This window comes from Oncorhynchus mykiss, chromosome 15, assembly GCF_057628025.1.
Source record: "Oncorhynchus mykiss isolate SJ-2025 chromosome 15, ASM5762802v1, whole genome shotgun sequence".
Taxonomy (NCBI): Eukaryota; Metazoa; Chordata; class Actinopteri; order Salmoniformes; family Salmonidae; genus Oncorhynchus; species Oncorhynchus mykiss.
In genome coordinates, this window is record NC_143036.1 from 58,794,659 (window position 1) to 58,821,955 (window position 27,297).

The 27,297-nt window shown below is 47.4% G+C and overlaps 1 protein-coding gene across 4 annotated transcripts; it reads right to left on the bottom strand.

Annotated features, from left to right (window-relative positions):
• On the bottom strand, positions 1–27,297 carry LOC110490757 (protein kinase C theta type). Of its 4 annotated transcripts, none has more exons than XM_090200466.1 (18): positions 27,126–27,297; positions 21,494–21,973; positions 18,238–18,355; positions 17,824–18,023; positions 16,967–17,027; positions 15,886–16,069; positions 13,338–13,369; positions 13,109–13,194; positions 12,170–12,299; positions 11,699–11,808; positions 10,351–10,483; positions 10,074–10,240; positions 2,736–2,909; positions 2,457–2,548; positions 2,120–2,321; positions 1,679–1,867; positions 1,177–1,305; positions 1–1,052 (listed from the first exon to the last, which is right to left on the bottom strand). In XM_090200466.1, the coding sequence occupies exons 4-18, from the start codon at positions 17,986–17,988 to the stop codon at positions 894–896; spliced, it is 2,013 nt and encodes a 670-aa protein (XP_090056592.1). In that variant the 5' UTR covers positions 17,989–18,023; positions 18,238–18,355; positions 21,494–21,973; positions 27,126–27,297; the 3' UTR covers positions 1–893. The 4 variants fall into 4 exon arrangements, with proteins under 4 accessions (XP_090056592.1, XP_090056591.1, XP_036800578.2 ...); XM_090200465.1 differs by lacking the exon at positions 27,126–27,297 and adding an exon at positions 22,864–23,056; XM_036944683.2 differs by lacking the exon at positions 18,238–18,355.

Here is a 27,297-nt window from a genome sequence, read left to right on the forward strand (position 1 = left end):
TTAACAAAAATCTTATTTTAATGAACAGAACGAAAACAAACAATCACTGCTGAATCTAGGCATCATCTATGTCATTAGATTCTATAATAACTTAGTCACAGCGGTCACAAGCCTCTGAAGGGCCATTATAAAACACAGTATCATGTAAACATAAACCATTCATTTATCCATGTACATTGAAACCAACCACTCCACCGTCCGATAGTGTGACAATCTACCTGGATCTGAGCAATAACAATGGCAAAACAACACATTTTAATATACTAACCGTGGCTCTATTTAATAAAACTACTGATACACTTTCAGAATTAAATAGAAAATGTCCCAGGAAATGGTTACATTTGATTGAACAGACACTTATGTGCAGGGATATAACAGACACCATTGAATAACAGGTTATGAGTACAATACAACATTCTCAGTATTCCACACAATTCTGGGGAATCAGGTAGTGACTCCTACAGTAGTCTGTACACCACAGGAGGTTGGTGGCACCTTAATTGGGGAGGACTGGCTCGTGGTAATGACTGGAGCGGGATCAGTGGAATGGTATCAAATACATCAAACACCTGGTTTGCAGGTGTTTGACGCCAATCCATTTGCTCTGTTCTGGCCATTATTATGAGCCGTTCTCCTCTCAGCAGCCTCCACTGCTGTGAACCTTGGCTCTATAAAAGAGGTGAGATGTTATTGACAGGTTGTGGATACGTTATCGATCTGTTAGGTAAGTGTCCTTGACTCCTGTCTGTGATGTGTTGTCGTAATGAGTAATTGATGCATTGCGAATAGGTTGTCCGAAGGTCACAGATGGGTTGTGAATATGTTGCTGGTACAGTGGGTTGTTGATGGATTGTGAATATGTTGCTGGTAGGTTGTTGTAAGGTTGTCACAGGTCAGGGGCCTTTGATGTGGCCCACAGCTGGGTTGACGAAGGAGAAGTTGTTAAACATGGTTTGGTCCACACTGTTCATGAGGGTACGATCTGCACACGACAACCTGGGTTTCTCATTGATAAACTCCTTGTCAAAGTTACTGACGTCACTGGGGGATTTCTGCATGGACAGGAGAGAGGGAAGAGGTTACAACACACACAAACACACACGCAGCGAGCACACACACATGCATACAAATGCAGATGTAAACAAACACACACTCGCAGCCTGAGGATGTACGTACCACAGTTGGCCTGAAGGGCGGCGCCACCTCTCGTTTCTCTAGAGCGTTCCAGTCTGTGTCTTTGAAGAAGGAGTGTTGACGGATGTTCCCCTTCACACCCAGCCTCCTCTCCGGCTCCCTTACAAACAGCTGCAAAACAAACATACCATATATACACGCACATACGCACGCACACACACACACACACACACACACACACACACACACACACACACACACACACACACACACACACACACACACACACACACACACACACACACACACATCAGGACAGAGGACGCCAAATTCATAACCTCCACTCCAATGGGAAAAAGACACAAGAACACCCTCATGAAAGGTAACCAATCACACGCAGACACACGCAGTACACATCACATCCATCCCAACGGTCAATCATTCATGTTGATGTATGGAATCTGGTGCATAGTGGACAACGTTGCCGTAGTTCATTCGTCGTGGCATTGCAGTGAGTGGACTAAGTTGTTGCATTGAGTGAGACCTTGATGAGGATGTCTCGTGCGTCCTTGGCCAGCCAGCGGGGGTAACAGGGGTCATCTGTCCTGATGGACTGGAACAGTTCCTCCTCATCGCGACCATGGAATGGAGACTGGCCAATCAGCATCTCGTACAGCAAGACCCCGAAGGACCACCAGTCCACTGAGCTGCCGTACTTCTGCCCCAGCAGAATCTAAAAAACCATGACCGTTCAGTTCAACATGACAGCTCTTCCTCATCATCATCACTTCATGATGTTTATCTAAAACCAGTACATTAGACGGCGATGGTATGTAATTGATTAATGATACAAATCAATGAGATCAGAATTGAGAGAAACATTACTTCCCTAAGGGAACATTTCCATTGGTTATACACCTTTTAAGTGTTGCAATACTGATAGTAAAAGTGTAGATTCCTATAGTGATGCTGGACATGTAGTCACCTCTGGGGCGATGTAATCTGGTGTTCCACAGAAGGTGCAGGTCCGTGTTTCTCCCTCCATGTTCTCCTTACACATCCCAAAGTCTGCTATCTTTATATGGCCTTCAGAGTCTAGCAACACGTTGTCCAGCTTCAGATCCCTATAGACAATGCCTTTGGAGTGGAGGAACTGGAGCCCACAGATAATCTCAGCAGCATAGAACCTACAGCCAGAGGGAGGAGAGAGGGGATGTGAGGAGAGAGGGATTGGGTGGAGAGAATGGAGGATGTTTGTGTGTGTGTGTGTGTGTGTCTGTGTCTGGTAGACACAGCCTGGTAGTGTGTACGGGTTAACTTACGTCGATCTCTGCACGTCAAACTTGTGACAGTTCTGGATGTGGAACATGAGGTCACCTCCGTTCAGATACTCCATCACAAAGAACAGGTTCTCCTGTCACACACACAACACAGTCATATCAACAAAACCTGTGGTTTGTCTCTCTGTGTGTGTGTGTGTGTGTGTGTGTGTGTGTGTGTGTGTGTGTGTGTGTGTGTGTGTGTGTGTGTGTGTGTGTGTGTGTGTGTGTGTGTGTGTGTGTGTGTGTGTGTGTGTGTGTGTGTGTGCGTGCGTGTGTTACCGTGGTCTGGAAGGTGCAGTGGAGGTGTGTGAGGAAGGGATGTTCCCAGGCCAGGGAGAGGACTCTCCTCTCCACCATGGTACACTCCACATCATCATCCATCAGAACCACGTCCTTCTTCAGAGCCTTCACTGCAAAGAACTCTCTGGTGCTCTTCAACTCGGCCAAGAACACCTAGCAACACACACAGAGGATGCCTACATGTAGGAAATCACTGCGTTCACCTATTCAGGGCTTGTCAAACGGAGGTGAAGGATCAGTCAGGTAACGTCTAAGTACAATTGAGAAGTCTCTTCAGTCCACCGGATCCAGGAACACAGAGCATGGCTAGAACATGTTCAAAGACCAAGCAACACATGTCACACTTTTAGATTTTTTGGTTTCATAACATCATTATTACTAGCTTTGAAAAACTACCGGTAATTTATCGCAGAACATTTCCTGGTAATTAACAGGTAATCTATGGCAATCTATGGTAACTTCAATCATTTATACCAGAATAATTGTTATAAAATGTTTTCACTCACAATATTAATTTTTTCTTTATCTTTTTATCTGTGTCCATATTGTCTGTGAGTTTCTAGTGGATAGACAGTATGATTCACGAGAAAACAGCCTGATTCATGAAAAAAAAAGCATCTAATCAACAATGACATCATTTCCAATTAACTCTGCAACTCTTCCAACTATTGACTTTTTTCACAGTTGCCACCAGTTTGGTGTAATAAAAACATATTGACAGAGTCAAATAAATAAAAGTATGTAAAAATGTCAAGGATATATCATACTGATACACTCATATTCAACACCAATGGTATTCACTAAGTTTATGGGTTAGATTTAGGATCATGTTTTTAAGCTTGTCATTCTAGTTTGTTTATTCGAATCCTCTTCATTTGTTATTTTATACACTTCACATGTTATGAACATTTCAGAAAATCCTGAAAGTTTCCAAAATTCTGGTAGTTTACTGGTAAACTTAGAAAGCTACCGGTAACGTACCCTCCCTTTGTAACCCTAACTATGACTAAAGATTATTGGTAGAGGCCAATCAGTGTCCGAGACACTCCCCCATTGACGTCCATTCTAGCGAAGTTCTAATACATTCTGGTTCTGGAACATTCTGACCAACATGTTTACAGGTCCAAACATAATCATCACAACACCAACATTGTACTTCAATTAAGGTTACCTTACTCCTCATGGCTAGGCTCTCTTCCTTATACCACAATACACAGATGGCAAGCATGCCCTCTCCCCCTGCTAGAAACTTCTACTTAGGTCATGCTGACCCAGGCTTACAGGCTTGAGTATAACAACCAAATATACACTGAGTATAACAAACATTAAGAACACCTTCCTAATATTGAGTTGCACCACTTTTTGCCCTCATAACAGCCTCAATTCGTCGGGGCCTGGACTCTACAAAGTGTCAAAAGCGTTCCACAGGGATGCTGGCCCATGTTGACTCCAATGCTTTCCACAGTTCAGTTGACTGGATGCCCTTTGGGTGGTGGACCAATCTTGATACACAAGGGAAAACCCAGCAGCGTTGCAGTTCTTGACACTTACCGGTGCGCCTGGCCCCTACTACCATACCTCGTTCAAAGGCACTTCAATAGTTTCTCTTGCCCACTCACCCTCTGAATGGACCACAGACACAATCCATGTCTCAATTGTCTCAAGGCTTAAAAATCCTGGTTTAACCTGTCTCCTCCTGTGATAACATGCGTCTTGGTGAGAGGTGTAGGAGTCAGGCGCAGGAGAGCGGGGATGTCTGAGGAGCGTGTTTAATAATAGTCCAGCAATGCAAATGGCACAGAACAAAAATCCCAAAACTACGCTCTCGAATAATCGTGCAAACACACGGAGGAACTAACACAGTTCCGACACTTTACATACACGTGCGTAAATGCGAAAAAAACAACAAACATCAAATACCATCGAACGCAATACACACAAGTCTAATCCTGCACGAATTACGGCAGGTAACAGCTGCCCTATATACCCACAGAAATCAAAGCAATTGAAAACCAGGTGTGAAAAGGAACACAGACAAAACAACCAGAAAAAGAAAAAGGGATCGGTAGTGGCTAGTAGACCGGCGACGCCGAGCGCCGAGCGCCGCCCGAACAGGGAGAGAAGTCACCCTCGGTAGAAGTCGTGACAGTACCCCCCCCCTGACGCGCGGCTCCCGCAGCGCGACGACGCCGGCCTCGAGGACGACCCGGAGGACGAGGCGCAGGGCGATCCGGATGGAGGCGGTGAAACTCCCTTAGCATAGGAGGATCCAGTACGTCCTCCACCGGCACCCAGCATCTCTCCTCCGGACCGTACCCCTCCCAGTCCACGAGGTACTGAAGACCCCCCACCCGACGCCTCGAGTCCAGTATGGACCGAACTGCATACGCCGGCGCCCCCCCGATGTCCAGCGGGGGCGGAGGGACCTCCCGCACCTCATCTTCTTGAAGCGGACCAGCCACCACCGGCCTGAGGAGAGACACATGAAACGAGGGGTTAATACGGTAATACGGGGGGAGCTGTAACCTATAACACACCTCGTTTATTCTCCTCAGGACTTTGAATGGCCCCACAAACCGCGGACCCAGCTTCCGGCAGGGCAGGTGGAGGGGCAGGTTTCGGGTCGAGAGCCAGACCCGGTCCCCCGGTGTGTACACCGGGGCCTCGCTGCGATGGCGGTCGGCACTGGCCTTCTGCCGTGCTTCGGCCCGTTTAAGGTACCCATGGGCGGCCTCCCAGGTTTCCCTTGAGCGTTTCACCCAATCGTCCACCGCAGGAGCCTCGGTCTGGCTCTGATGCCATGGTACCAGGACCGGCTGATAGCCCAACACACATTGGAAGGGCGACAGGTTCGTAGAGGAGTGGGGGAGTGAGTTCTGGGCCATCTCCGCCCAGGGGATGTACTTCGCCCACTCCCCTGGCCGGTCCTGGCAATACGACCGCAGAAACCTACCCACATCCTGGTTCACTCTTTCCACCTGCCCATTACTCTCGGGGTGAAACCCAGAGGTCAGGCTGACCGAGACCCCCAAACGTTCCATGAATGCCTTCCACACCCTGGACGTGAACTGGGGACCCCGATCAGAAACAATATCCTCAGGCACCCCGTAGTGCCGGAAGACGTGAGTAAACAGGGCCTCCGCCGTCTGTAGGGCCGTAGGGAGACCGGGCAAAGGGAGGAGACGACAGGACTTAGAGAACCGATCCACAACGACCAGGATTGTGGTGTTGCCCTGTGACGGTGGCAGATCGGTCAAGAAGTCAACCGACAGGTGTGACCAAGGCCGCTGTGGAACGGGAAGGGGTTGTAACTTCCCTCTGGGCAGGTGCCTAGGAGCCTTGCACTGAGCGCACACTGAGCAGGAGGACACATAAACCCTCACGTCCTTGGCTAAAGTGGTCCACTAGTACTTCCCACTAAGACATCGCACCGTCCTCCCAATCCCCGGATGACCAGAGGAGGGGGATGTGTGAGCCCACCAAATTAACCTGTCTCTAACCTCCAGCGGAACATACACCCGTCCCGCTGGACATTGTGGTGGAGTGGGCTCAACACGCGATGCTCGCTCAATGTCTGCGTCCACCTCCCACCTTACAGGTGCCACTAGACAAGAAGCCGGGAGGATGGGCGCAGGATCAATGGCCCGCTCCTCCGTATCATATAGTCGGGACAGTGCGTCTGCCTTAGTGTTCTGGGAGCCTGGTCTATAGGAGATGGTAAACCTAAATCGGGTGAAAAACATGGCCCACCTTGCCTGACGAGGGTTCAGTCTCCTCGCTGCCCGAATGTACTCTAGAATACGGTGGTCAGTCCAGATGAGGAAAGGGTGCTGGGCCCCCTCAAGCCAATGTCTCCACACCTTCAGGGCTCTGACAACAGCTAGCAGCTCCCGATCCCCCACGTCATAGTTTCGCTCCGCCGGGCTGAGCTTCTGAGAAAAGAAAGCACAGGGGCGGAGCTTCGGTGGCGCACCCGAGCGCTGGGAGAGCACGGCTCCAACCCCAGCCTCGGATGCGTCCACCTCCACTATAAATGCCAAAGAGGGGTCCGGATGCGCCAGCACGGGAGCCGAGGTAAAAAGAGCCTTCAGGCGACCAAAAGCCCTGTCCGCCTCAGCCGACCACCCCAGACGCGTCGGCCCCCCCTTCAGCAGTGACGTAATGGGCGCAGCCACCTGCCCAAAACCCCGGATAAACCTCCGGTAGTAGTTGGCAAACCCTAAGAACCGCTGCACCTCCTTTACCGTGGTTGGAGTCGGCCAATTACTCACGGCTGCAATGCGGTCATCCTCCATCACCAACCCCGATGTGGAAATGCGATATCCAAGGAAGGAGACGGCCTGTTGGAAGAACGAGCATTTCTCAGCCTTGACGTACAGGTCATGCTCCAACAGTCTCCCAAGTACCCTGCGCACCAGAGACACATGCGCGGCCCGTGTAGCGGAATAGACCAGAATATCATCGATGTAAACCACCACACCCTGACCGTGCAGATCCCTGAGAATCTCATCCACAAAAGATTGGAAGACTGCTGGAGCATTCTTCAAACCGTACGGCATGACGAGGTACTCATAATGGCCGGATGTGGTACTAAACGCCGTCTTCCACTCATCTCCCTTCCGGATACGCACCAAGTTATATGCACTCCTGAGATCCAGTTTTGTGAAAAACCGTGCTCCGTGAAATGACTCAATCGCCGTGGCAATGAGAGGTAGCGGGTAACTATACCCCACCGTGATGGAATTTAGACCTCTATAGTCAATGCACGGACGCAGACCACCCTCCTTCTTCTTCACAAAAAAGAAACTCGAGGAGGCAGGTGAGATGGAGGGCTGAATGAACCCCTGCCCCAGAGATTCCGATATGTATGTCTCCATAGCCACCGTCTCCTCCTGTGACAGGGGATACACGTGACTCCTGGGAAGTGCAGCGCCTACCAGGAGATTTATCGCACAATCCCCTCGTCGATGAGGTGGTAATTGGGTCGCCTTCTTTTTACAGAAGGCGATAGCCAAATCGGCATATTCTGAGGGAATGTGCACGGTGGAGACTTGGTCTGGACTCTCCACCGTTGTAGCACCGATGGAAACTCCTACACACCTGCCTGAGCACTCCTCCGACCACCCCTGTAGAGCCCTCTGTTGCCACGAAATCCTGGGGTTGTGACGGGCCAACCAGGGGATCCCCAACACCACCGGAAACGCAGGAGAATCAATGAGGAAGAGACTAATTCTCTCCTCATGACCCTCCTGCGTAACCATATCCAGTGGAGCCGTGGCCTCCCTGACTAGCCCTGACCCTAATGGTCGGCTATCTAAGGCGTGCACTGGGAAGGGTTTATCCAGCTGAACAAGGGGAATCCCTAACCTGTTCGCTAACCCGCGGTCAATAAAATTCCCCGCCGCGCCTGAATCTACTAGCGCCTTATGCCGGGAAAGAGGGGAAAATTTAGGAAAAACAATCCATACATACACGTGACCAACAGGGGGCTCTGGGTGAGCCTGGTGCCGACTCACCTGAGGTGTCCGGGCAGTGCTCGGCCTGGCGTCTCGACTCCCGGGGGGACCCCCCCAGCACCGGTCAGCAGTGTGCCCTCTGCGACCACAGCTGGCACAGGAAAGGCCCCCTCCTCCGGTCGCCCTCGCTGAAGCACCTCCTAGCTCCATGGGTGTTGGAGTGGTGGAGCTGGGAGATGGAACTGACAGAGCCCGATCTGGACGTCCGCGGGTCGCCAGCAAGTTGTCCAACCGAATGGACATGTCGATCAATTGGTCCAAGGACAGGGTGGTGTCTCTACAGGCCAGCTCCCTACGGACGTCCTCACGCAAACTACACCTATAGTGATCGATCAAGGCCCTGTCGTTCCATTCCGCGCCAGCGGCCAAGGTCCGGAACTCTAGAGCAAAGTCCTGAGCACTCCTCCTCTCCTGCCTCAGATGGAACAGCCGTTCACCCGCCGCTCGACCCTCAGGTGGGTGATCAAACACGGCCCGAAAGCGGCGGGTGAACTCTGGGTAGTGGTCCCTCGCCGAGTCAGGATCGTTCCACACCGCGTTGGCCCACTCCAGGGCTTTACCTGCGAGGCAGGAGACGAGGGCGTTCACGCTCTCACCCCCCGAAGGAGCCGGACGAACGGTCGCCAGGTATAGGTCCATCTGGAGTAAGAAGCCCTGGCACCCGGCCGCCGTCCCATCATACTCCCTCGGGAGGGCGAGTCGAATTCCACTGTGCTCAGGCAATGAAGGAGAGGGTAGTGGTACTGGTTGGGGTGTAGCTGATAACGGTGTGGGAAGGCCACCTCTCTCCCATCTCTCCATCGTCGCCATCACCTGATCCATGGCGGTCCCCAGTCGGTGTAACACTGCCGTGTGGTGTTGAACTCGCTCCTCCACGGACCCTGGAAGTGCGTCGGCTCCTGCTGACTCCATAATTATATTGGTGCAGGATTCTGTGATAACATGCGTCTTGGTGAGAGGTGTAGGAGTCAGGCGCAGGAGAGCGGGGATGTCTGAGGAGCGTGTTTAATAATAGTCCAGCAATGCAAATGGCACAGAACAAAAATCCCAAAACTACGCTCTCGAATAATCGTGCAAACACACGGAGGAACTAACACAGTTCCGACACTTTACATACACGTGCGTAAATGCGTAAATGCGAAAAAAACAACAAACATCAAATACCATCGAACGCAATACACACAAGTCTAATCCTGCACGAATTACGGCAGGTAACAGCTGCCCTATATACCCACAGAAATCAAAGCAATTGAAAACCAGGTGTGAAAAGGAACACAGACAAAACAACCAGAAAAAGAAAAAGGGATCGGTAGTGGCTAGTAGACCGGCGACGCCGAGCGCCGAGCGCCGCCCGAACAGGGAGAGAAGTCACCCTCGGTAGAAGTCGTGACACCTCCTAATGTTTTGTACACTCAGAGTATGTTTGTTATAAATAACGAAGTACACTTTCATCTGCACGGTTTCCATCAGTTATAGACAAATCACCATAAACTGAGACAAGACTTGGGTTTGATAAATGTCCTAGTTATCAACGGACTGAGAAACTGGTTGTGGGTTCAATTCCCACGAGGGACCAGTATGTAAAAAAAGTATGAAAATGTATTCACTCGCTCTGGATAAGAGCGTCTGCTAAATGACTCAAATCTAATCTAATCGTCAATGTAAACTCCCTGTATGTCATAGAAGCACGAGACTCATGTCTCAGTTTATGATGATATGTCTTAAGCCCAGATAGAAAACGTATACCCCCAGTGAATCTAGGGGCTCAGTAGGTGCAGTGGTTTCTCTCTCTCTCTGGTACCTTGCCGAAGCTGCCTTTGCCAAGCATCTTGTGCAGGACGAAGTTGTCCAGGGTGAACTTGTGAAGGTGTTCCTTTCTGGGGACAGGGTACAGTGTCTCAGGCTCCTCCTTCACAGGGGCAGGCATGTCTCCCATCGCTGGTGTGTCCCACGATATACCCTGCTGCTCTGGAGGGGGAGAAGGGGAGATAGTAATTTAGTCCTATTAAGTCTCAAGTTGACTACAAATTCCTCACAGTTGCATGACTGACCAGGTTGACCATGTGTGGTCTCCTTACCTTTTTGCCCAGCGGTGGCTGCGATCGGGGGGAGACCTGCTACTAAACCTGAAGGTTCCCGCACCACCCCTGCCTGGCCCACACCCACCGGCCCGCCTCGACTATAGATCTCACTCTCTCTGGAGCCCCTGGCCTATAGGAAAATGCATAGACACATGTAATAATTAATAACATAACACAATGCTACAGTATCTGTATAACGGGCAGGGATAGATTCCTTACTTACAATCAACATACATTTTTGTAATCTTTTTTTATGAAATGCACTTGTGGATCTGTCGGACAGCACTGACTTCCTAACCAGTGTTGCCAACTCATTTTCAGGGTAAGTTGCTAGAGGCAGGTTGATTTGTTGCTAAAAGTTGCTAAATGACGTTGTGATGTCATTGCGTGATAACGTAAAACTGCGTCATTACGTAGAATACACATTAACGTTACTCAAATTGACTGGCCAGCTCGGCAAAAAATATGATTTGACATTTCTTCAGGTACAGACTCCCACTCATTTCTGTACTTCTGGCTGTACAATTGTGATTGAGACGTGTTGATTGACGTTGTAAGTTGGTTCAAAATCTAACATTCACGACCAACTATATTCATTGGGTTTGTCTCGTCGAACCCGTACTACTGCTGCTGCAGTCAGCCAACGATGATTTGCAATTTGCTGAAATTGATGCTGGCCTGCTGCTGCCTGGGCACGATCTGAGCGCCTGCTGCTGCCTGGGCACGATCTGAGCGCCTGCTGCTGCCTGGGCACGATCTGAGCGCCTGCTGCTGCCTGGGCACGATCTGAGCCCCTGCTGCTGCCTGGGCACGATCTGAGCGCCTGCTGCTGCCTGGGCACGATCTGAGCGCCTGCTGCTGCCTGGGCACGATCTGAGTGCCTGCTGCTGCCTGGGAACGATCTGAGCGCCTGCTGCTGCCTGGGCACGATCTGAGCGCCTGCTGCTGCTTGGGCACGATCTGAGCGCCTGCTGCTGCCTGGGTACGATCTGAGCACCTGCTGCTGACTGTGTACGATCTGAGCGCCTGCTGCTGCCTGGGCACGATCTGAGCGCCTGCTGCTGACGTCACTCACAATGCACTTTCGCAGCCAGTCACATGTGTTGTGACCGAGTGTGTGACAGAGAAAATCGGTTTTGTGTCATTTAGATGGAAAATGCTGCATTTTAGTATTCAAGTCACTTTTCAAAAGTTGCTAAAAGTTCCAAATACATTTTTAAAAGCAGCTAAATTTGTTGCTAGGTGCTGTTTGAAAAAATGGGTAGTCTGAAAGGTTGCTAAATCTAGCAACAAAATTGCTAAGTTGGCATCACCGTTCCTAACCCCTCGACCCCTGAACTCTGACCTGCTGTTTAGTCTCGATCATGGCCAGGGCTTCAGCCATCAGTTTCTGGTTGACTCCACACAGGTTGGCCACCTTTTTCTGGCACTTGTGATGAACGTTCATACCGCACTCTGCATGGACAACACACATGGTTACACAGTATACAGACACAGATGGAATGGGACAATGAAATCAATACATTTTGATATTTGGACGGTGAAATAGGGAATCATGTGAAAAGGTATGGTGCAATATAATGGTTTGATAGGGTACTGTTATGATTTGAGTTGGTAATGGTATGATGTGATTGTGTAATGACAGTGATGTGATGTTGGTGGCACCTTGGTAATGGCTGGAGCGGAATAGGTGGAATGGTATCAAATACATCAAACACATAGATTCCATGTGTTTGATGCCATTCCAATTGCTCCGCTCCAGACATTATTATGAGCCGTCCTCCCCTCAGCAGCCTCCTGTGGACTGTCCTCTCACCCTCACACTTAAGTCCCTGCTTGGCCAGCCCCCACAGCAGCGTGCCACAGTGTTCACAGAACGTGGGGCTCTTGTAGTTGTACACCTTAAACCTGTGGGGCATGTCGATCTTAAAGCGCTCCTTGTGGATCTGCAACACACAGCAAACACGCTCGGTCACCTGAACACACCGCACTACAACCCTTTGTTGCCATGGAAATATGACACAGGAAGTAGGCAACAACTGCTTTGGACGTTTTAGGGAAGTAAAATCCCTGGGATAAAACTGTAATTTTTTCTCTGTCTAGGATCTGGTAAACAGTGAGTACGGTAATCACAGAGCTGTCTGCTTCGAAGAACCAACCCACTGTCTCAGTGTGTACTGTGAGAGAGAGTGAGTTAGTCCGTGTGTACTGTGAGAGAGAGTGAGTTAGTCCGTGTGTACTGTGAGAGAGAGTGAGTTAGTCAGTGTGTACTGTGAGAGAGAGTGAGTTAGTCCGTGTGTACTGTGAGAGAGAGTGAGTTAGTCCGTGTGTACTATGAGAGAGAGTGAGTTAGTCAGTGTGTACTGTGAGAGAGAGTGAGTTAGTCCGTGTGTACTGTGAGAGAGAGCGAGTTAGTCCGTGGGTACTGTGAGAGAGAGTGAGTTAGTCCGTGTGTATGTGGTTGACTTTAACAGACAATTAACAAGTGTGTTACCTCTGAGCTAAACCACAGTCACCAGAAGCCCAGATACACTGTATGTCAGTCTGTCTGCATGCAATCTAAGAGGACCTCCAGTCGTTTACATTGAGGTTCCTCATGTCACAAACACCAAGACAAAGTGGACACCACCATTTACTGCCACTATTATTGGAACCCAAGCAACTAAATATAATGACAAATCCAAGATGCTCTAAAATGCTCAAGATCACTTACTGTCATCGTTGTATAGAAATGGACTACAATGTACAGGCCTACCATGGTCTCTTTGCTGTTGATGGCCGACCCAGTGCACTTGGCGATGATTATGTCAATGCATTTCTTGTGGATGGCTGCGTTGCACTCTGAAAGACCAAGGTTGGGGGGGATGAGAGTGTAGACAGGAGAGAGGACGGAGGAGTGTAGGGATAGAATATGGAATAGGTAGAAGATGAGGAGAGAGAGAGAGCAGAGCGAGAGAGCAGAGAGAGAGAGCAGAGATACTCACGTCGGCACTGATAACCCTGCTTATTCAGACCCCTGTGGGGAAAAGAAACACAACATTAACAGGAACCAGAAAACAAACACTGGATGATGTGGGTGATGTTTAAATAGAAATACTGTAGTGTTTGTTTCAGAGTGACAATGAAATAAATCTATGTGAACGATGTCTTTAGGATGCAATCCAATTGACTAGGTTTTAAATAAAGTTAGGCTGTGATATTTTATTTGTAATTTTTATTTCACCTTTATTTAACCAGGTAGGCTAGTTGAGAACAAGTTCTCATTTACAACTGCGACCTGGCCAAGATAAAGCATAGCAGTGTGAACAGACAACAACACAAAATTACACATGGAGTAAACAATTAACAAGTCAATAACACAGAATGGAAAAATAAAAAAAAGAGTCTATATACATTGGGGGCAAAAGGCATGAGGTAGGCGGATAATTACAATTTAGCAGATTAACACTGGAGTGATAATCATGTACATGTACAGGTAGAGATACTTGTGTGCAAAAGAGCAGAAAAGTAAATAAATATAAACAGTATGGGGATGAGGTAGGTAAATTGGGTGGGCTATTTACCGATAGACTATATACAGCTGCAGCTGTACAGACAGAAGGGGTACTAGGTTTTAAATAAAGTTAGGTTGTGATATACACACTGTACAGACAGAAGGGGTACTTGTAGAGCACGTACACTGAGTATACAAAATATTAAGAACACCTGCTCTAGCCATGATACACTATATATACAAATGTATGTGGACACCCCTTCAAATTAGTGGATTCGTCAATTTCAGCCACACCCTTTGCTGACCGGTGTATAAAATCGAGCACACAGCCATGCAATCTCTATAGACAAACATTGGCAGTAGAATGGCCTTACTGAAGAGCTCAGCGACTTTCAACGTGGCACTGTCATAGGATGCCACATTTCCAACAAGTCAGTTGGTCAAATGTCTGCCCTGCTAGAGCTTCCCCGGTCAACTGTAAGTGCTGTTATTGTGAAGTGGAAACGTCTAGAAGCAACAATGGGTCAGCCGCAAAGTGGTAGGTCACACAAGCTCACAGAATGGGACCGCTGAGTCCTGAAGCGCGTAGCGTGTACAAATTGTCTGTCCTCGGTTGCAACACTGACTACCGAGTTCCAAACTGCCTCTGGAAGCAACGTCAGCACGTGGAAACCCGGAACTCCAGCTTACCGTTCTCCTTTTTGCAGCGTGAGGCCAGGGTGTCCAGCTGCACCACGGCCTCAGACTTTAGCTCAGCGGTTTTATCCTTCACCACCATGTGCATGACACGACCATGGTGGACATGGGCGTCAAACTGTTTGTCGAGAGCTTCATGAAATGGGTTTCCATGGCCGAGCAGCCTCACACAAGCTTAAGATCACCATGCGTAATGCCAAGCGTCGGCTGGAGTGGTGTAAAGCTCGCCGCCATTGAACTCTGGTGCAGTGGAAACGCGTTCTCTGGAATGCTGAATCACGCTTCACCATCTGGCAGTCCGACAGACAAATCTGGGTTCGACGGATGCCAGAACAGTAGCTGCCCCAATGCATAGTGCCAACTGTAAAGTTTGGTGGAGGAGGAATAATGGTCTGGAGCTGTTTTTCATGGTTCAGGCTAAGGCCCCTTAGTTCCAGTGAAGGGAAATCTTAACATTACAGCAGACAATTACATTTGAGACGGTTCTGTGCTTCCAACTTTGTAGCAACAGTTTGGGGAAGGCCCTTTCCTGTTTTAGCATGACAATGCCCCCATGCACAAAGCGAGGTCCATACAGAAATGGTTTGTCGAGATCGGTGTGGAAGAACTTGACTGGCCTACACAGAGCCCTGATCTCAACCCCATCAAACACCTTTGGGATGAATTCGAACGGTGACCGCGAGCCAGGCCTTTATCGCCCAACATCAGTGCCGACCTCACTAATGCTCTTGTGGCTGAATGGAAGCAAGTCCCTGCAGAAATGTTCCAACATCTAGTGGAAAGCCTTCGCAGAAGAGTGGAAGCTGTTATAGCATCAAAGGTGGGACCAACTCCATATTAATGCCCATGGTTTTGAAATGAGATGTTCGACGAGCAGGTGTCCACAAACTTTTGGTCATGTATAGACTGACCAAGTGAATCCCGGTGAATGCTATGATCCCTTATTGATGTCAACTGTTAAATCTGCCTAGATGAAGGGAAGGAGACAGTCTAAAGAAGGTATTTTAAGACTTGAGACAATTGAGATGTGCCATTCAGAGGGTGAAAGGGCAAGACAAAAATGGGGTATGGTAGTAGGTGCCAGGCGCACCGGTTTGTGTCAAGAACTGCGACGCTGCTGAGTTTTTCACGCTCAACAGTTTCCCGTCTGTATCAAGAATGGTCCTCCACCCAAAGGACATCCAGCCAACTTGACAGAACTGTGGGAAGCATTGGAGTCAACATGGGCCCTGTGGAACGCTTTTGACACCTTGTGAGTCAATGCCCAGCCAAAACTGAGGCTGTTCTGAGGGCAACTCAATATTAGGAAGGTGTTCCTTGTTGTTTTGGGTCAGTGGACGTACCAGACAAACTCTTTACAGACGGAGCAGAAGGTGGGCTGGGGGAAGAAAGTGGCGCTGAACTCGTGACATTTGACCTCATGGATCTTGGCCTGTTTGATGGCTCCGCGTCGTGCGTGGAGGGCAAAGACTCCCGGATCCCTGTCTCTCTCTCCAAATCCATCTCCCTCACCTGAACCTGCGGCGTCTGGGAAACAGACGCATGAAAGTTATGTACACTGCATAGTCTTGTCACAGTTAAAAGACAGAGGAAGAGAAAGAGAGAGAGTTAGTCATATTTGCTCCTTTGTGAACGCATGATGGGAATGTCCTTCTGCCAGTTGGGTTTGAACTTGCAACCTTCCGGTTACTAGTCCAATGCTCTAACCACTAGGCTACCCTGCCGCCCCAGTCTAAGTCTGTGGGCGTGCGAGTGACTGCGTGTGTGTGTGTGTGTGTGTGTGTGTGTGTGTGTGTGTGTGTGTGTGTGTGTGTGTGTGTGTGTGTGTGTGTGTGTGTGTGTGTGTGTGTGTGTGTGTGTGTGTGTGTGTGTGTGTGTGTGTGTGTGTGTGTGTGTGTGTTTGGGAGAGAGGAAGAAGGCCTTTGGCTGACTTCCTGTTCTACAGCCCCACAAGCATGTATTCACTAGACACTGACAGCTGCAAATTTAACACGCCCTCCATGATCAACGACAGTCTTTCAAATATGTGTGTGTGTGTGTGTGTGTGTGTGTGTGTTTGCAACGACAGAGAGATAGGGAGAGAAAGAGAGAAAGGGTAAAGGTGAATATCTTTCTATTTGTGAGTAATGTAATTGAAAGGGCTAAATGATCAGATGATTAGTCCTGAACAATCATTGGACCACCTGTTGTGAGTGCTGATTATGAGTAGTGGTGGGACTTTATATATAGATAGACATACGAGAGGTTTCCTCACGCCTGTTACAATATGACTTCATAACTCTTCAGAGTGTGAAAATAAGACCCCAATAAGAGAGTGCACTGACAGAAACTATTGGGAATAGATGGGCTTCTGGAATGGTTATAACCACACAGGAACAGACATACACAGACCGTATGAAGTCTACAATGGTTCTGAACCCTCACCACTCTTCTCCAAGTAGTATCTGGCCTCCATGAGTAGACGACCCTGTGGTTTCAGCTCCACCTGAGACAGAGAGCGAGAGAGGGGGGGGGGAGACAGAGAGAGACAGAGAGAGAGAGTGGGGGGAGCAAGAGAGACAGACAGAGAGAGAGAGAGGGGGGGAGAGAGACAGAGAGAGAGAGTGAGAGAGAGAGGGGGGGGGAGGGAGACAAAGAGAGAGAGTGGGGGGAGCGAGAGAGACAGACGGAGAGAGAGACGGAGAGAGAGGGGGGAGAGAGAGAGTGACAGAGAGAGAGAGACAGAGAGACAGAGAGAGAGAGACAGAGAGAGAGAGAGAGAGCGAGACAGAGAGACAGAGAGAGAGAGAGAGAGACAGAGAGAGAGACAGAGAGAGAGACAGAGAGAGGGGGGAAGAGAGAGAGGGGGGAGAGAGAGAGAGAGAGAGAGAGAAACAGAGAGAGATAGATAGAGAATGAGGGAGAGAGAGATAGAGAATTCAATAGATATAGAGAGACAAGGAGAGAGGGAGAGAGAGGGAGAGAGAAAGAGAGAAAGAGGGAGAGAGAGAGAATTTGATAGATAGAGAGAGAGAGACACACACACAGAGAGAGAGATACAGAGAGAGAGAGAAAGAATTAGATAGATAGAGAGAGAGACACACACAGAGAGAGATATACAGAGAGAGAGAGAGAAACAGAGAGAGAGAGAGAGAGAGAGAGAATGAGACAGATATATCCCCATATCAAATTATGTGGACACAACACATTCCCTTCGCTCCAACCCTAAGCCAGTGGAACCCCTCCCTCCCTCTCTTCCCTCTCCCTGCTTCCCTCCCCCTCCCCCCTCCCTGTTGTCTTACCCAGATCTCCAGCTTGCCGTTCTCCTTTTTGCAGCGTGAGGCCAGGGTGTCCAGCTGCACCACGGCCTCAGACTTTAGCTCAGCGGTTTTATCCTTCACCACCACGTGCATGACACGCCCCCGGTGGACATGGGCGTCAAACGTGCTGCTCCAGGGGGGGTACATGGTGGGCTTCTTCTGCTTGTACACCTGGCCCTTCTCTGGAGGGGTCAGGGTGTGTATGTAAAGGGGGGAGAAAGACAGGTAGAAACAGTCGAGAATCTTAACATTAGTCCATCTGTCATTGGTCCTACATTCTTCCTGACATGTGACCTGACCAGAGTGGTCTGTCTCTACCACAGGAGGTTGGTGGCATCTTAATTTGGGAGGACAGGCTGGTGGTAACGGCTGGTTTCCAGGTGTTTGATGCCATACCTTTGACTCCGTTGCGGACATTATTATGAGCCGTCCTCCCCTCAGCAGCCTCCTGTGATGTATACCTACAGCATAACCTCCACTTCGCAGCATTTTCCTTCCGCCATTTGACAAGTTCCTGCCATAGAATGATACGTATATCTCTATCAGTGGTCCATAGACTTTCTCTGGACAGAGACAACGCTACCAGCTGTTGTCTATACTGAAAATCATTTCTCTCTGACAGGGAAAAACTGTCCTATTCTCCCCAGACAGACAGCTTATATTTTCATCTTGTTTCCAACCTGCCTTTGGCATGAGAAAGCGATACGTTTTGCTTTAGGAGTCCCACACAGCTCTGAGTAGGCTTCTGTCAGCCCTCTTGTCAGTCCAGATCAGTTCCTTTGTTTTTTTTCTCTGTAGTGGTTATGTGACATTTGACTGAGGTGTTGCTTTCATTTTTCTGTTCGGTGCTTTAGCCACAGTGGAGTTAAGAAACGAGTCTGAGCCAGTCACAGCTTTGTAGTAAGGACTCCCTTAAACTACTCTGACTCCAGACCTTGAACTCTCCTCCTCAATAAGGTGTTCCATTCTATTTCCAAGCGCTCTATTGGCACAATGAAATGCAGTCGGTTTACAGCTGCTTGTAGGCTAGCTAAACCAACAGTGGAATATTGGTGCTAAACCTCATACTGTACTGCTATTTACTATCATCTGGGCCTTTTGATGTCATTGCAAAAAGCAGTACAAACTGCAGTACAAACTGACCAAAAAGCAGTACAAACTGACCAAAAAGCAGTACAAACTGACCAAAAAGCAGTACAAACTGCAGTATAAACTGACCAAAAAGCAGTACAAACTGCAGTATAAACTGACCAAAAAGCAGTACAAACTGCAGTACAAACTGACCAAAAAGCAGTACAAACTGACCAAAAAGCAGTACAAACTGACCAAAAAGCAGTACAAACTGCAGTATAAACTGACCAAAAAGCAGTACAAACTGCAGTACAAACTGACCAAAAAGCAGTACAAACTGACCAAAAAGCAGTACAAACTGCAGTACAAACTGACCAAAAAGCAGTACAAACTGACCAAAAAGCAGTACAAACTGCAGTACAAACTGACCAAAAAGCAGTACAAACTGCAGTACAAACTGACCAAAAAGCAGTACAAACTGCAGTACAAACTGACCAAAAAGCAGTACAAACTGCAGTATAAACTGACCAAAAAGCAGTACAAACTGCAGTACAAACTGACCAAAAAGCAGTACAAACTGACCAAAAAGCAGTACAAACTGCAGTATAAACTGACCAAAAAGCAGTACAAACTGCAGTACAAACTGACCAAAAAGCAGTACAAACTGACCAAAAAGCAGTACAAACTGCAGTATAAACTGACCAAAAAGCAGTACAAACTGACCAAAAAGCAGTACAAACTGCAGTATAAACTGACCAAAAAGCAATACAAACTGCAGTACAAACTGACCAAAAGCAGTACAAACTGCAGTACAAACTGACCAAAAAGCAGTACAAACTGCAGTACAAACTGACCAAAAAGCAGTACAAACTGCAGTATAAACTGACCAAAAGCAGTACAAACTGACCAAAAAGCAGTACAAACTGACCAAAAAGCAGTACAAACTGCAGTACAAACTGACCAAAAAGCAGTACAAACTGCAGTACAAACTGACCAAAAGCAGTACAAACTGACCAAAAAGCAGTACAAACTGCAGTATAAACTGACCAAAAAGCAGTACAAACTGACCAAAAAGCAGTACAAACTGACCAAAAAGCAGTACAAACTGCAGTACAAACTGACCAAAAAGCAGTACAAACTGACCAAAAAGCAGTACAAACTGACCAAAAAGCAGTACAAACGGACCAAAAAGCAGTACAAACTGCAGTACAAACTGACCAAAAAGCAGTACAAACTGCAGTACAAACTGACCAAAAAGCAGTACAAACTGCAGTATAAACTGACCAAAAGCAGTACAAACTGACCAAAAAGCAGTACAAACTGACCAAAAAGCAGTACAAACTGCAGTACAAACTGACCAAAAAGCAGTACAAACTGCAGTACAAACTGACCAAAAGCAGTACAAACGGACCAAAAAGCAGTACAAACTGCAGTACAAACTGACCAAAAAGCAGTACAAACTGCAGTACAAACTGACCAAAAGCAGTACAAACTGACCAAAAGCAGTACAAAACTGCAGTACAAACTGACCAAAAGCAGTACAAACTGACCAAAAAGCAGTACAAACTGTAGTACAAACTGACCAAAAGCAGTACAATCTGCAGTACAAACTGACCAAAAAGCAATACAAACTGCAGTACAAACTGACCAAAAGCAGTACAAACTGCAGTACAAACTGACCAAAAAGCAGTACAAACTGCAGTACAAACTGACCAAAAAGCAGTACAAACTGCAGTACAAACTGACCAAAAGCAGTACAAACTGCAGTACAAACTGACCAAAAGCAGTACAAACTGACCAAAAGCAGTACAAAACTGCAGTACAAACTGACCAAAAGCAGTACAAACTGACCAAAAAGCAGTACAAACTGTAGTACAAACTGACCAAAAGCAGTACAATCTGCAGTACAAACTGACCAAAAAGCAGTACAAACTGTAGTACAAACTGACCTGAAAAGAAACTGAATAACACAGGTCTTCCTGTGAGCTAAGACACCCACGCACATCCCGCACACACACACACACACACACACACACACACACACACACACACACACACACACACACACACACACACACACACACACACACACACACACACACACACACACACACACACACACACACACACACACACAGCATTTCTCCACCACTCTATCTCTGTCCAGCATCCAGAACAGCTCTGTGGTTGAAGTGAGAAAGAATTGGGAGAAAACAACGTAGATCCCTCCTCTTTCCTCCCCACGTCTCTCTCTGTTTTCAGCCCTGTAACTGTCATCTTTACCAACGGTTAAATATAGTCAGCAAGGAAACAGAACTGTCCATTAGCACTCTGAAGTACTGCTATTGATAGGTAATACTAACATGAATCATAAGGCCATTTACAGTAATGGAACCCTTGGAGAAGGAAGGTCTGTTCTATTAAATGTCTGTCTATAAATATATCTGCCCTCTTTAATGCATAGACACTTCTTCCCTCACTTGCAGCCCATGCGAGACAACAGTCGTACAGAAAATGATAGAGGATCCCATGTTTCCCCATCACATCTCTCTGAGACAGACACACACATGCTCCAACTGACCTGTGTCTATAGCCTCCTTCATGTAGACAGCACAGTACGGGTTGATCACCTCTTCATGGTAGGCCAGACCTGGGTCCATCTCGAAGCTGGAGAAGCCGATACGCAGGAACGGAGACATGGCTGCAGGTACCACTCCCTCGCTGACCTCCAGACAAAAACCTCAATGGTCACACAACCTCCAGAAAACCTTCAGAGAACCTCCCTCACCACAGAAACAGTGATCCTCACAGTGGAGAGTTGTGTTTCAGTTAGTCCTTGTCTTCGCAGATAGTGTCAGTGTTGTTTTGGGGAGAGTAGTCTTTGTGTGGATGTCACCCCCCTCTCTGGCACAGGCCCCACGCGCTGACTACCCTTTTCCTCCAGATGAGAGATGGGTTGGCGTGGGAGGGAGGGAGAGAAGAGGAGGGCTCTTTGGTTCGCAGCGGCAGTTCCGCTCTTGACGCCTCGCTCCTCTGGTACTGATAAGAGCTGTCCGTCACCCTGAGAAAGAGAGAGAGGGAAAGAGAGAGAGGGAGAGAAAGAGAGAGGGAGAGAGAGAGAGGGGGAGAGACAGAGAAAAAGAGAGAAAGGGAGAAGGAGAGAGCAAGAGAGAGAGCGCGAGAGAGAGAGGGAGAGAGAGAGAAAGAGAGAGAAAGGGAGAAGGAGAGAGCAAGAGAGAGAGAAAGGGAGAGAGAGAGAGAGAGAGAGAGAGAGAGAGAGAGAGAGAGGTGGATGGATGGATGAGATAGAGAGTGAGGAAGATGGATGGATGGATGGAGAGAGAGTGAGAGAGAGGGAGAGAGATAAAGAGAGAAAGGGAGAAGGAGAGAGCATGAGAGAGAGAAAGGGAGAGAGAGAGAGAGAGAGAGAGAGAGAGAGAGGTGGATGGATGGATGGATGGATGGATGAGATAGAGAGTGAGGGAGATGGATGGATGGATGGAGAGAGAGTGAGAGAGAGGGAGAGAGATAAATATAGAGAGGGAGAGAGAGAGAGAGGGAGAGAGAGAGAGAGAGAGAGAGAGAGAGATAAAGAGAGAGAGAGATAAAGAGAGAGATAAATAGAGAGATAGAAGGAGAGAGAGCGACAGAGAGAGATAGAGAGATAAAGAGAGGGAGAGAGATAAAGAGAGAGATAGAGGGAGATAGATAAAGACAGAGAGATAGAGAGACAGAGAGAGGATGAGAGACAAGTCACAAATCAGCATTAGTTACCAATTCTCTAGAATAAATTCCACCAGACCAGTACATAGTACACCAAACAAATACAAACCAGTACCCCTTGTTACCATTACAAACAAACTAATCAGCCCTCTTAGTGCAAAACACCATATATTTAGCACTAAAGACCGAACAAACCAGCACTCTTTGTGTATCCAAAACAGCTCCTACCTCCAGGGGCTAGTAAACCTCAGCTAGCCTATTTCCCCAGGCACCTCGGAGTCCAGTATAATCCCTGAGTATCAGGCGCTACCAGCTCTAAGCTGTGGTTAGCTAGGTGGCAGTGCTGATGGTGGAGAAAGAGACTGAGTGTCAGAGTGATATTTGAGGCCAGGTTGTCAGAGAGCTGTGTGCCAGCCTCAGTGTCAGAGAGGAGACAGGGAAGGCCCTATTAATAGATGTGTAATGCTAAACTCTGATCGGGAATACGCAGGGAAGAAGTTCCAGCAGTTACAGCCCAACCCGGGCCTGGGTCACCCACAAACATACCTCCCGTAAACCCCCCATACCCGCGCACGCGTGTACACACACACACTGCCAAATGCTATGTGTGATGTCACCATTACTTCTGTTGACAGGTGTGATTTGTGCAGAAGGACCAACGGAGCAACAACTAAATGTAGCGGCCGTCACGCTGCCTGCTTCCTCCTGATTCGTCTCACACCGAGTCTCGAACCTAGGACCTCTGCCTTGCTAGCACACGTGACTGCCCTCTTGACTAACCAGTCGGCGCAAGTGGCGACACTTCCCGGCTGAGGAGTAAGTGTCACACATCCCCATGTGCTACTGTACATAAGCTAAAACACCACTATTGATGAACAAAGTTCAGTTGTGCTCCAGGACAGATACAAACCTCTTCTGTTCTCGGGAACTATTGGGAACATCTATAATAGCATACAACAATATAAAGTGCTCAGTCTCTTTAATTAACAAGCATTGACACACACACGCACGCACACACGCACGCACGCACGCACGCACACACACACACACACACACACACACACAAACCTCCCAAACTGTGAGTCTGCACCACCAAACTACTTGCAGCTCTCTTTAATTAACAAGCATTCAGACACACACACACACACACACACACACACACACACACACGCACACGCACACAAACCTCCCAAACTGTGTTTCTGCACCTCCAAACTACTTGCAGCTCTCTTTAGCACCCACCACCTCTCTGCATGTTACATGAACTCTTGTTAACATGATGGGACTTCCTGTAGTCTAACTCGTTAGTCACACTTCCTGTCTCTGAGTTTGGTTCTGTGAAATTACACGTGGGTCTCTCTCTCTCCCACTCTGTCTCTGTCTCTGTCTCTGTCTCTGTCTCTCTCTCTCTCTCTCTCTCTCTCTCTCTCTCTCTCTCTCTCTCTCTCTCTCTCTCTCTCTCTCTCTCTCTCTCTCTCTCTCTCTCTCTCTCTCTCTCTCTCTCTCTCTCTCTCTCTCTCTCTCTCTCTCTCTCTCTCTCTCTCTCTCTCTCTCTCTCTCTCTCTCTCTCTCTCTCTCTCTCTCTCTCTCTCTCTCTCTCTCTCAAATTATATTAAAGGGGCTTTATTGGCATGGGAAACATATGTTAACATTGCCAAAGCAAGTGAAGTAGATAATATACAAAAGTGAAATAAACAATAAAAATGAACAGTAAACAGTACACTCACAGAAGTTCCAAAAGAATAAAGACATTACAGATGTCATATTATGTATATATACAGTGTTGTAACGATGTACAAATGGTTAAAGTACAAAAGGGAAAATAAATAAACATAAACATGAGTTGTATTTACAATGGTGGTTGTTCTTCACTGGTTGTTCTTTTCTCGTGACAACAGGTCACACATCTTGCTGCTGTGATGCACACTGTGGAATTTCACCCAGTGGATATGGGAGTTGATCAAAATTGGGGTTGTTTTCGAATTCTTTGTGGATCTGTGTAATCTGAGGGAAATATGTGTCTCTAATATGGTCATACATTTGGCAGGAGGTTAGGAAGTGCAGCTCAGTTTCCAATTCATTTTGTGGATAGTGTGCACATAGCCTGTCTTCTCTTGAGAGCCAGGTCTGCCTATGGCAGCCTCTCCCAATAGCAAGGCTATGCTCACTGGGTCTGTACATAGTCAAAGCTTTCCTTAAGTTTGGGTCAGTCACAGTGGACAGGTATTCTGCCACTGTCTACTCTCTGTTTAGGGCAAAATAGCATTCTAGTTTACTCTGCTTTTTTGTTAATTCTTTGTAAGGTAATTATCTTTTTGTTTTCTCATGATTTGGTTGGGTCTAATTGTGCTGCTGTTCTGGGGCTCAGTGGGGTTTGTTTGTGTTAGTGAACAGACCCCCGCTCATTCTCTCTCTCTCTCTCTCTCTCTCTCTCGCAATTCAATTCAAGGGTCTTTATTGGCATGGAAACATATGTTTACATTCCCAAAGGAAGTGAAATGGATAAACAAAAGTGAAATAAACAATTAAAAGTGAACAGTAAAGTCCCTCTCTCTGTCTCTGTCTCTCTCTGTCTCTCTCTCTCTCTCTCTCTCTCTCTCTCTCTCTCTCTCTCTCTCTCTCTCTCTCTCTCTCTCTCTCTCTCTCTCTCTCTCTCTGTCTCTCTCTGTCTCTCTCCCTGTCTCTCTCTCTGTCTCTCTCCCTGTCTCTCTCTCTGTCTCTCTCTCTCTCTCTCTCTCTGTCGATCTCTCTCTCTCTCTGTCTCCCTCTCTGTCGATCTCTCTCTCTCTCTCTGTCTCTCTCTCTGTCGCTCTCTCTCTCTCTCTCTCCTGTGCTATAAGTGGCCCTAATTCCCATGTATTTATGCTGGAACAACAACAGTGGTCCTTCTTACACCCAGAGGTTCTTACAATAGATTAGCAACCCCAGTATTTCTGTTGTAAACACAATCACTTCATGTCCTGTACCGTTATGTGTTGGTTATGATGCTCTGTGGACACCTTAAGGGTCATAGAGGTTTGACACAAGATGAACTATTTCAATACTGTTTCCCTCAACTACTCAACTTACTGTAATGTGTGTATGCATGTCTCCCCACAGCCCTCATGAAAGGCTAGCGATCTCTTTCATCCTGACCTCCCCACTTCAAACACACACACACACACACACACACACACACACACACACACACACACACACACACACACACACACACACACACACACACACACACACACACACACACACACACACACACACACACACTCTCACTCACTCACTCACTCACTCACTCACTCACTCACTCACTCACAGGAGATCAAACACAATGACCATCGCCATATGAACAACTTTTTCCTCAGTTTGACCTTTAGTGGACCTTTCATGAGGGTCAAAGTGCCTCCCATCAAACCTTCTTCTGTAGACTACACCATCAGAGAAGAGAGAGAGAGTGTGTGTGTGTGTGTGTGTGTGTGTGTGTGTGTGTGTGTGTGTGTGGTCTTTGAAGAACTTCCCCTTTGTTGTAATTGACAAGGACTCATGTGTGTGACATCTGCAGAGGTCCTCGAACATGTGACGGTTCGACAAGGCACTTAACTAGTGGCTGGTGGGTAGAGTGTTATGAGACTTTGAAAGGAATTACAACAAGGTGCTATCTAGAACCTAAAAGGGTTCTGCGGCTGTCCCCATAGGAAAACCATTTGAAGAACCCTTTTTAGTTCCAGATAGATCCCTTTTGAGTTTCATGTAGAACCCTTTACAGAGAGGGTTCTACATGGAACCGAACAATAGTTCTACCTGGAACCAAAATGGTTCTAACTGGAACCAAATAAGGTTTTGCAATGGGGACAGCCAAATAACCTTTTGGAACCCTTTTTTCTAAGAGTGTAGCGTCAACCCTTGAGGTGTGTGTCATAATAACATGGAGTGATCACATCAGTGGGGTACAAGTAAAAACAACAGAAGCTTTGTCCATAAGTACAACTACTTAACTACTTAACTCCATCCTGGCTGACATTTCGAAACACGGTAAGTCTTGCAGCACTGAAGACCTGAAACACGACAATGATGTCAGCAAATAAGTGTCCATGGTAGGCTACTAATTCTAACTAACTCTACTCCACACATATGCATATTAGGCTACGATGCAGCATGTCGTTCACATTTCAGTCCTCTTTCTCTACCGTTGACCATAGGCCTACGTCGTTTTGAAGTCTCTGGTGTGTTTTCAAAAGATGTAAAAAAAAAAATCTCTGACAAGTCGGTGCATGGGTGGGAAGGTTATAAGTGCATGCCAATCGGGATTTAAACTTGAAATGGTCTTTTAATTTATGCAGTAGTCTATATTTAAGATTAGTGGAATGATCAAAATACCCAAATTAATAAAAAATAAATAGGCATAGCTAGTAATATACAATGTTCTTCTATTACAGACTGGAAATGAGTCAATATGCAAATGTTGAACAGGCATAACAGAAAACATTCATGCCTACCTTTAAAAGTCAAACTCTAAAACACAACTTCTTTGGTGTTTCGGTTCATTTAAAGCTAATGTCCATCTTGCTGCTTCAGAGTTTTGTAATAACTGTGTCGAAGTAGCCTTGTGGAGGCACCAATGATAACCTATCAGAATAAGTGCACCTCTATTTTAGCACCAGCAGTACT

Excerpts from the sequence above, each read along its gene's own strand:
- LOC110490757 (XM_036944683.2), bottom strand. The coding sequence starts at position 21,611 with ATGTCTCCGTTCCTGCGTATCGGCTTCTCCAGCTTCGAGATGGACCCA. Across the intron at positions 10,484-11,698 it reads TGATCGAGACTAAACAGCAG|GCCAGGGGCTCCAGAGAGAG; the intron begins GTCAGAGTTCAG and ends ATTTTCCTATAG. Across the intron at positions 1,053-1,176 it reads CGCCCTTCAGGCCAACTGTG|AAATCCCCCAGTGACGTCAG; the intron begins GTACGTACATCC and ends CTGTCCATGCAG.